The sequence below is a fragment of the Pseudophryne corroboree genome, unplaced genomic scaffold, assembly GCF_028390025.1.
Source record: "Pseudophryne corroboree isolate aPseCor3 unplaced genomic scaffold, aPseCor3.hap2 scaffold_1324, whole genome shotgun sequence".
Lineage (NCBI taxonomy): Eukaryota > Metazoa > Chordata > Amphibia > Anura > Myobatrachidae > Pseudophryne > Pseudophryne corroboree.
This window is the reverse complement of record NW_026967950.1, coordinates 123143-134101: the sequence shown is the minus strand read 5'-3', so window position 1 is coordinate 134101 and position 10959 is coordinate 123143. Positions and strand designations below refer to the sequence as shown.

At 48.5% G+C, this 10959-nt stretch overlaps 1 protein-coding gene across 1 annotated transcript; it reads left to right on the top strand.

Annotated features, from left to right (window-relative positions):
- The first annotated feature begins 1111 nt into the window (after positions 1-1111).
- On the top strand, positions 1112-7988 carry LOC134994796 (rho GTPase-activating protein 35-like). Its single transcript, XM_063951006.1, has 2 exons — positions 1112-1212; positions 6060-7988. Exons 1-2 carry the CDS (start codon positions 1139-1141, stop codon positions 6367-6369), a joined length of 384 nt encoding a protein of 127 aa, XP_063807076.1. The 5' UTR covers positions 1112-1138; the 3' UTR covers positions 6370-7988.
- The last annotated feature ends 2971 nt before the right edge of the window (positions 7989-10959 follow it).

Below are 10959 nucleotides of genomic sequence, written 5' to 3'. Positions count from 1 at the left end.
AGTTACATATGTGATGAGACCCCCTATGGGGGAAGGCAGTGAGCGGAGTTACATATGTGATGAGACCCCCTATGGGGGAAGGCAGTGAGCGGAGTTACATATGTGATGAGACCCCCTATGGGGGAAGGCAATGAGCGGAGTTACATATGTGATGAGACCTCCTATGGGTGAAGGCAGTGAGTGGGGTTACATATGTGATGAGACCCCCTATGGGGGAAGGCAGTGAGCGTAGTTACATATGTGATGAGACCTCCTATGGGGGAAGGCAGTGAGTGGGGTTACATATGTGATGAGACCTCCTATGGGGGAAGGCAGTGAGCGGAGTTACATATGTGATGAGACCCCCTATGGGGGAAGGCAGTGAGCGGAGTTACATATGTGATGAGACCTCCTATGGGGGAAGGCAGTGAGCGGAGTTACATATGTGATGAGACCCCCTATGGGGGAAGGCAGTGAGCGGAGTTACATATGTGATGAGACCCCCTATGGGGGAAGGCAGTGAGCTGAGTTACATATGTGATGAGACCCCCTATGGGGGAAGGCAGTGAGCGGAGTTACATATGTGATGAGACCTCCTATGGGGGAAGGCAGTGAGCGGAGTTACATATGTGAGTTACATATGTGATGATACCCCCTATGGGGGAAGGCAGTGAGCGGAGTTACATATGTGATGAGACCCCCTATGGGGGAAGGCAGTGAGCGGAGTTACATATGTGATGAGACCTCCTATGGGGGAAGGCAGTGAGCGGAGTTACATATGTGATGAGACCCCCTATGGGGGAAGGCAGTGAGCGGAGTTACATATGTGATGAGACCTCCTATGGGGGAAGGCAGTGAGCGGAGTTACATATGTGAGTTACATATGTGATGAGACCCCCTATGGGGGAAGGCAGTGAGCGGAGTTACATATGTGATGAGACCCCCTATGGGGGAAGGCCATTGATGGTCACTTCTCTAGTTGTGCTAAGTTCTGCTCCAGAAATGAGTTACTCTGAGGTAAAAAGGATGTGAAATGTCCGTGTAAGAAAATGGCGGCACTCACATGACCTCACAGTGTCGTTGCTATGACAGTGTGCTTACTGATGTCTGTTCTGTGTACTCTGTAGAAATCAATGACCAGGAGCAGAAACTTCAGGCCATGAAGGATCTCCTGAGAAAACTCCCCAAGGAAAACCAAGAGATCTTCAAATATGTCATCTCTCACTTGAACCGGTGAGTGACCTGTGTCCCGTGCCTCTCCTTAGTGATGAACTCATTGTCCCGTGCCTCTCCTTGGTGATGGTCTCATTGTCCCGTGCCTCTCCTTAGTGATGAACTCATTGTCCCGTGCCTCTCCTTGGTGATGGTCTCATTGTCCCGTGCCTCTCCTTAGTGATGAACTCATTGTCCCGTGCCTCTCCTTGGTGATGGTCTCATTGTCCCGTGCCTCTCCTTGGTGATGGTCTCATTGTCCCGTGCCTCTCCTTGGTGATGGTCTCATTGTCCCGTGCCTCTCCTTGGTGATGGTCTCATTGGGGTCGATTCTATTCGGCAACTAATGAATAGCGCCGGGAATTAGCTCCCGACGCTATTCAATTCAGCAACTAGTTACGTCGGCGATGGCCCGTTCTCGCCGACAAAACAGGTAGTTTTGTCGGGAGAACGGGCATTCTCCGACTTAACTCCCCGGCGAGAGGCTGATTCCCGACAGAATCAGCCTCGCGCCGGCCGCGAGGCAGCACTTTTGTCGGGTTTCTCTTCTCATCCCCCGGGGATGAGAGAAGAATTCCCGACAATTGCAGGTAACTAGTTGCTGAATTGAATAGCGTCGGGAGCTAATTCCCGGCGCTATTCATTAGTTGCCGAATAGAATCGACCCCATTGTCCCGTGCCTCTCCTTGGTGATGGTCTCATTGTCCCGTGCCTCTCCTTGGTGATGGTCTCATTGTCCCGTGCCTCTCCTTGGTGATGGTCTCATTGTCCCGTGCCTCTCCTTGGTGATGGTCTCATTGTCCCGTGCCTCTCCTTGGTGATGGTCTCATTGGGGTCAATTCAATTCGATGACTAGTTGCCAATTCCACTAGTTTACTTAAGTTTTGTCGACAATTGGAATTCCCACCAATTCAATTGTCGCCAATGTGACTATTTAGTCGGCGATGTATATACAATTCCTGACAATTTGTTCTCCCTATAGGTTATAATGGTCAGACCAATTCAATGAACTCGCGGGTGGGGAGAGAGTTCGAATTCCCGACAATTTTAGACTTAAACTCTCCCTTTTTTTCTCTCATCCCCCAAGGGGTGAGAGTTTACAAATTTTTGTTTTGATTTTAATACTAAGCTATTAAAAATGCTGTAAATAGGTCTAATTTTTCAATCCAACACCTTTATATTCCCACTGGTTAGTTTAGCAAGTGGTTTGTCCCTCTCCCTTCTTAGTTGTTTCAACTAACATATCTTGCTGCAATAGAGGATTTCATCTGAAGGAGGAAGGACTGCATGCACCTGATTGGAGTTTTAAGAGGACGCCAATCAAATCTTATCGTATAGTACATGATTACACAACTAGGACAGCGATGTGTTTTGTGCCGCAGCGCACCGCAAACAACATTGCAGCGGGGCAGTTATATCGGAGAATGCTGGTTCTCCCTACAAAACAGCAGGTTTAAGTTGCGAGAACCGGCATTCTCTGATTTATGGAGCGCTAAATTGACTAGCTGCGGGAGCCCCCTACTGGCACTATTCAATCCATGCTGAAACTGAATTTACCCCTTCGAAAAACATTTTACTTAATTTAATATTTTCTGAATTTTTAAATAAACGTTTGTACTTGCGGTGCTGTGAAAAAAATTCTGATACTCAGGGGGTGATACAAAACAGTTTGGAAAACCACTGCACTACACTACTAAATAAAAAAAACAAAAAAAACTTTACTACTGCTTCTACTCTACACCGCTCACCCTGCACACACTACAATACTGCTGCTAATCTCTACTCCCGGCCCTACCTACAGTACACTACAGCCCCATACACACAGGGAGATTTCCCCAAAGATGTGTGCTGAGTGAGGAGGGGGTCGCTCATGTCACCCAGCGGTGAAATGAGTGATGTGCTAGACTGAGCCTGCATGCAGGCTCAATCTAGCACCAGTGACAGTGAAGCGCGGGGCCGCGCATTGCTATCGCTGTGGGGGTACACACTGAGAGATCCGTGCTTAACTTCTTAGCAATCTAGTCAGATTGCTTAGAATTTAAGCACTGATCTCTGTGTGTACCCCCCTTACCTCTCACCCAATACACTACTTCGCTCCCTTACCTGCATAATCCGTCACTACCCTGCACTGCACCCCCTCCCCGCACACACTATACTACAGCCACTACCCTGCACCCCCCTCCCTGCACACACTATCTTGCACCCCCCTCCCCGCACACACTATACTACAGCCACTACCCTGCACCCCCCTCCCCGCACACACTATCTTGCACCCCCATCCCCACAAAATACTATACTACATCCACTACCCTGCACTCCACTCCCCACACCTAGTACACTAGGCCGGACAATCGGTTGATCGGCAGTTCATGCTACCATATTAGTAACCTACTCTTAGTGTACATAGACCCCTAAGTATTTACTATATGAGAACATAAGACATTTGCACAGGGGCAATTCCCAAAGTGAAAATGGCAAACACATATGCATGGACAATTGTACTGCAGGTCAGTATTTTGTAACTTTGGAAGTAATTTGGAGTTGGGTACATACCCATTTGCATAGTGAAATATCCACATTTGACCTGTGCATGCCTACATCTCAACCAACTCTCGGGTGTGGAATGGCTGACCGGTGGTAAGCATACTGGCAGCGGAATCCCGGCAGGGGGCGAGTGCAGCGAGCCCCTTGCGGGCTCTCTGCGCTGAGGGCTCGGTGGTGCACTGCGCTCGCCACGGCTTCTATTCCCACTCTATGGGTGTCGTGGACACCCACGAATGGGAATAGTCCCTGTTGGTTGGCATGCCGACCGTCGGGATAGTGAGGGTGCGGGATGTAGGGGGAGGTAATGTGATTGTCCGTCTCCTGACTGCTGGTCACATGAATACATCCCCCCAACACTCCCTTCCCCACACACAGTACACTATCTATTACCCTGCATACCCCCCCCCCCCCACAAACACTACTGTAGCTACCCTGCACCCTCTCAATGCACACACTACACTACTTCTCACTGTACACACCGTCCCCTGCATACTACCGCCAAACAAGTGGATACTTTTAAATACCTAGGTTCAACTATCAGCGGTTAACAGATAGCCGCTACAAGTGACATCACGAGTGCCACAGCTGCCTTTGCAACTCTGAAAAAAAGCCTCTGGGACCAAAAGGACATTACCATTGCCACAAAAATTAGGGTATTCAACATATCAGTTAGAATAAATTTACTTTATGGTTCAGAATAATGGCAATAAGCTGGAATGTTTCCAAATGAGGTGCTTACGAAATATACTTAAAAAAAAAAAAAAAACACGAATGGACCGGAGAAACATCCAAAAACTATTCAAAGACCAACCCACAGTTGAATCCTATATTAAAAGACCGCGTTTAAAGTGGTTTGGACATGTCTGCAGAATGGAGCCTAAAAGAACACCATACTAGTGCCTAAATACTGTAATACATTCCGGAGGAATGGAAAATGGTAAGTGATACGCCAAAGAAAACATGGCTAAAGTCGATTGCCCAAGATCTTCAACCATTACACTTCTATATTGATGATGCCAAGCAAGCCACCCTAAACCAATCCCAGTTACGTGTGATTATTAGAGATTCCCTGCCTTTGACTGTCACAGTGCCAGCAAGCTTACCCTACTGGCGCCAACGACAATTAAGTCACATTATAAAGCGATGATTGATGTTTTTCCACACTTCCACAGAACAATATACTATTTCCCACGGCTGCTACCATTCCTTTCATGTCAGTACCAAAATGGTTGTGGCTTCTACTCCAAAGTCTTGCCTTAACATTACATTCCTGTGAGTAAAAGGAAGGAAAATAAGTCTCTTCCCTGTCCCTTCCCTCGACTTGCATATTTAAGTCAGACTAAATACAATATCCCTCCCTGAAGTGAATTTCAGACTAAAAAAATAACAAAACAAAAAAAACACATTCCTGACAATTGAATTCCCGGGAGTTTGCAAATTCCCGACAATCATATTTAAGTCAGACTAATTACAATATCTCTCTCTGAATTGAATTGCCGACTAAAAAACACATTCCTGACAATTAAATTCCCGTGATGCACGAGAGTTTGTAAAGTCAGGAATTTGAAGACAAACTGTCACTGAATTGAATTGACCCCATTGTCCCGTGCCTCTCCTTGGTGATGGTCTCATTGTCCCGTGCCTCTCCTTGGTGATGGTCTCATTGTCCCGTGCCTCTCCTTGGTGATGGTCTCATTGTCCCGTGCCTCTTTTTGGTGATGGTCTCATTGTCCCGTGCCTCTCTGTGGTGATGACCTCTTTGTCCCGTGCCTCTCTGCAGTGATGACCTCTTTGTCCGTGCCTCTCTGTAGTGATGACCTCTTTGTCCCGTGCCTCTCTGTAGTGATGACCTCTTTGTCCCGTGCCTCTCTGTAGTGATGACCTCTTTGTCCCGTGCCTCTCTGTAGTGATGACCTCTTTGTCCCGTGCCTCTCTGTAGTGATGACCTCTTTGTCCCGTGCCTCTCTGTAGTGATGACCTCTTCGTCCCGTGCCTCTCTGTAGTGATGACCTCTTTGTCCCGTGCCTCTCTGTAGTGATGACCTCTTCGTCCCGTGCCTCTCTGTAGTGATGACCTCATTGTCCAGAGTGTCTCTATAGTGATGATCTCATTGTCCCGAGTCAGTAGTGATGACCTCATTGTCCTGCGTCTCTCTGTAGTGATGACCTCATTGTCCTAGATCTCTATGTTGGGAGTGGGGCTGGTTGTGTGTGCGGTTGGTGGTGGGACGGGTGGGGGGGGTTTGATCTAATTGCCCGTATTCCCTCTTACCACTCTCCCTTCTCTGCTGTTCATGAGTTGTTCTCCTTGTGTTTTCTCCTCAGGGTGAGCCAGCACCATCACATAAACCTAATGACCAGTGAGAATTTGTCCATCTGTTTCTGGCCAACATTGATGCGCCCTGATTTTACCACCATGGACGCTCTGACAGCGACTCGTACCTACCAGACAATCATCGAGCTCTTCATCCACCAGTGCTCCTACTTCTTCTACCAGCGCCCTCCCTTGGACCTTCCCACACCTAGTTCTCCTTCTGCTCCTCTTCTCAATCAACCCTCTCCCCCCCAGTCTCCTCCTTTAACTCCTGTGTCCCCATCGCAAACCCTGCTCCCTACAGATCAGAACATCCTGTGACCGTTCCCTCCATGTGCAGCTTCTAGACGCCCGGAGGCAACATTCGCCCCCTTCCCTACCACTCGCTGACCTCTCCATGAGGGCCAGTGGTATTACATATGGGACCACTACAGATATGAGAGACTTGGAGTATGAGCCGGGGACCGAACCTCCGAGGAGGGGGATTTATCTTGGTACATTACTGAGAGGGGGCTTCCTTGGTACACGTACTGCAAGATATGGTGCCTGGTACACTGACTGTGCTAGACTGTGATCTGGTACCCCTTGGCCGCGGTGGTGGGCCCTGATTCTGTGGTTGATTAAATGGATTTGTACAGGATCAGCGCTCAGTCCTGATCACGCCAGCATTACGGGAGAAGCGGCACAAAGTCTGACATCGGCGAGGAGCCACACTGTGGATTACTCAGCGAGGGGCCTCTGCGTTTCTCTGTGCCCCCCGCCGGCCCCAGGTTGTAGGACACTAATGTAACGGACACAGATACCACACTACATATCGTAGCACTTACAGATGCGGCCCGCGCGAGAGTCTAGGGTTAATGGGGGCTGCATGAATTGTATGCTTTGTACATTACTACACGGAAGACACTAATGTGTGACACTGGCTGGAGATTACACGCATGTTTCATGTGTTAGAGAGTTTGAACGTCGGTTTAATCACCGCTGCTTGAGCTTCTTTTCTTTTGTTTTTTTAATAGAGGCGCCTCGGGATTGAGTGAACTGTCAATTCACTTTGATGTACGGTTTGTGGTAACTGATCTCCTGAGGTGCGTTATTGTCCGGGCTCTCACCCGAGCCAGTTTCATGTACTGATATTTTATGTTAAAAGCAAGGCCTGATCCTCACATACATAAAGGGTTTGACTGCACTGCCCCCTCCCCATTTTAACCCAAATATTCTACTGAAAATGACTCCCTAGTGATAGCCCCCCACCCCCTCCCTCCTACCTAACTGACTTCAGAATGAGTTTGCCCTCACCTACCTCTTTGTGAAGACACTAATTATCCTTAAGTGTTAAAACCACCTCCCTAATACCTGTACGACGGATTACAGTGCAGAACCGTTCTCTTCCTTCTAACATAAGTAACCCCAAGTCGCTTAGTGACTGACTCCCCCGCCCGGAGAGCCTGACGCCGCAGGAACCGGTACACGGACCGACACCCGTGGGGGACTGGGGCGGTTGTCGGACGGACGTCTTTGAACGAACGATTTGTATGTTAGAGCCGAGAGGTGTTTTGTAAGTGGCTGTAGAATGTATATAGCGTGAGGAGCGGAGATTGGTGAGTTAGGCTCGCTCTCGCTCTGTAGGGTTATGTTATGTGAAGGCGCCAGAGGGAAAGTTACATTCTGCACCAGGGGGCGACTGAGAGCTGAACCCGCAAACTTGTCTAACACGTGTGCGGCGGGTCCAGGGGGGGCTGCCGGGTGTTTCCTGTTCTGTTCGTTGCTGTCCATTTGGTTGTGATAGAGGGGTTGGGTCATTTCGTGCATGAGAACGTGATCCTTCCGCTGACGCCCTGAATCATGTATTTGCTGCAAGTCTGCTCATTGTAATTGGAACAAACTTCGAGGGCCTTAATGTGACTTGTATTATAGCTAATAAATCTTGTTATAAACTCCCAGTGCGCTCTCTCTTCCTGTATCTAGACGTGTGGGAAAGATGAAAATATGGTTGTCTGGAAGAAAATGCCTGTCAGTGCTATTACTATCCATCAGCCATAGGGACGGGTGAGGAGGGAGCACGCGGTAAGGAAAGGCTCCGCACCCATGCACAGGGCTCCTCATGTCAGGATCAAACAATATTTCTTCAGAACTCTGAGACCAATTGGATCAAAATGGAAATTGTTTTATATATTTTATAACCTCTGAAGAAGTTAACATTTTACTTGAAACGCATTTGGTTTTTTATTCTGATTTTATTGGTAATTTAGGGGTTACTAGCTTTGTCGGAAGTAGATGTCTTCCACATAGCGAGCGGCTCCTCACTGGCGCAGTCCCTCATTGCTGTGTCTGCGTGTGGTGTATGTGGATGACCCCCATATGTGAGTTTGCTATGTGTCTTATGATTACTCCTCTGAGTAAATATTCTTCCTGTGATAGTCGCATGATGTGATCTGTGTATTGGTGGGGACCGGACCCCCTGATCGCGCTGCCATTACCATACGCTGGGGACGCAGCAGTCTGCGACCGCGTCTCGTCAGCCACACATCTATTTATCCAAGTATCCCCTGGCTCCACCCACTGGCGTTGTCTTTGTTACAGGTTTCTCCAGCTATAGACAACCGTAGAGCAAGCTGTATCTCTGGTGACTGGCTTACTGTTACAGGACGGTTCTCCGGTAACTACATTGTGAGTGTCCATATTAAGCCTTAGGGCGTAACGTTTGCTGGGACCCGATTCCGCACAGAAGGTGTCATTCTTTTATATGTAAGGTGTTCTCATTTCTCTCTGTAAGGATTATTGCTGCTATTGTGTTAGGAATTACAGCCATGGTAATAAAAACCACATTAATTATTGTATTCCAGCAGATTGATCAGGGCTACAATGGGTAAGATTAGGGCTCTCTTTGGCCATGGAAACACATCACTGTAATAAGTCAGCCCTGGTCTCCCAAATTCCTCCTACACTAAATGGCTAAAGCACACCCCCGATACACAAAAACGCACTTCCCGGAAGGCGTCTGCACGCGGCTTTGGCAGCGTTTGTGGGGTAATTACTGGAACATGGGTTTATTTACTAAGTCTTGGACAGAGACAAAGTACCAGCCAATCAGCTCCTAACTGCCAAGTTACAGGCTGGGTTGGAAAAATGTCGGTTAGGAGCTGATTGGCTGGTACTTTATCTCCATCCAGGGCTTAGTAAATAGACACCACACTCTTTACACACAGTGTTTTCAGGGCAGAAGTGGCGCTTCCAGAATGGGCTACAAAGCTGACTATTCAGCAGAGGGAGGTCCTGGGGATCATCCTGCCCGTCCCCTATAATATATATTTCTCTGATGTCCTAGTGGATGCTGGGAACTCCGTAAGGACCATGGGGAATAGCGGCTCCGCAGGAGTCTGGGCACATCTAAAGAAAGCTTTAGGATCACCTGGTGTGCACTGGCTCCTCCCCCTATGACCCTCCTCCAAGCCTCAGTTAGATTTCTGTGCCCGACGAGGGGTGCACACTAGGGGCTCTCCTGAGCTCTTTGTGAAAGTTTTAGTTTAGGTTTATTATTTTCAGTAAGACCTGCTGGCAACAGGCTCACTGCATCGTGGGACTAAGGGGAGAAGAAACGGACTCACCTGCGTGCAGAGTTGATCGGGTTTCTTAGGCTACTGGACATTAGCTCCAGAGGGACGATCACAGGTTCAGCCTGGATGGGTCCCGGAGCCGCGCCGCCGGCCCCCTTACAGAGCCAGAAGAGCGAAGAGGTCCGGTGAAATCGGCGGCAGAAGACGATCCTGTCTTCAGATAAGGTAGCGCACAGCACCGCAGCTGTGCGCCATTGCTCTCAGCACACTTCACACTCCGGTCACTGAGGGTGCAGGGCGCTGGGGGGGCAGCGCCCTGAGACGCAATAAATCGATAAAAACCTTATATGGCTAAAATAAATGCATCACATATAACTCCTGGGCTATATGGATGCATTTAACCCCTGCCAAAACATACAGAAAAACGGATGATAAGGACGCCGAGAAAGGGGCGGAGCCTATCTCCTCAGCACACTGGCGCCATTTTCCCTCACAGCTCAGTTGGAGGGAAGCTCCCTGGCTCTCCCCTGCAGTCACTACACTACAGAAAGGGGTTAAAAAAGAGAGGGGGGCACAAATTAGGCGCAGTATAAACAATACAGCAGCTATAAAGGGAAAAACACTTATATAAGGTTATCCCTATATATATATATAGCGCTCTGGTGTGTGCTGGCAAACTCTCCCTCTGTCTCCCCAAAGGGCTAGTGGGTCCTGTCCTCTATCAGAGCATTCCCTGTGTGTGTGCTGTGTCGGTACGTTTGTGTCGACATGTATGAGGAGAAAAATGATCTGGAGACGGAGTAGAGTGTCTGTAATAGTGTTATCACCCCCTAGGGGGTCGACACCTGAGTGGATGTACTGTTGAAATTGCGTGACAGTGTCAGCTTTGTATAAAAGACAGTGGTTGACATGAGACAGCCGGCTACTCAGCTTGTGCATGTCCAGACGTCTCATACAGGGGCTCTAAAGCGCCCGTTACCTCAGATACAGACGCCGACACGGATACTGACTCCTGTGTCGACGGTGAAGAGACAACCGTGATTTCCAATAGGGCCACTCATTGCATGATTGATGCAATGGAAAATGTTTACACTTTTCTGATAATATGAATACCACCAAAAAAAGGGGTATTATGGTTGGTGAGGAAAAACTTCCTGTAGTTTTCCTAAATCTGAAAAATAAAATGAGGTGTGTGATGATGCGTGGGTTTCCCCCCGATAACAATTGATAATTCTAAAAAGTTATTGGCAGTATACCTTTTCCCGCCAGAGGTTAGGGTGCGTTGGGAAACACCCCCTACAGGGGATAAGGCGCTCACACGCTTGTAAGAACAAGGGCTCTACCCTCTCTTGAGATG

Excerpts from the sequence above, each read along its gene's own strand:
- LOC134994796 (XM_063951006.1), top strand. The coding sequence starts at position 1,139 with ATGAAGGATCTCCTGAGAAAACTCCCCAAGGAAAACCAAGAGATCTTC. Across the intron at positions 1,213-6,059 it reads GTCATCTCTCACTTGAACCG|GGTGAGCCAGCACCATCACA; the intron begins GTGAGTGACCTG and ends TTTTCTCCTCAG.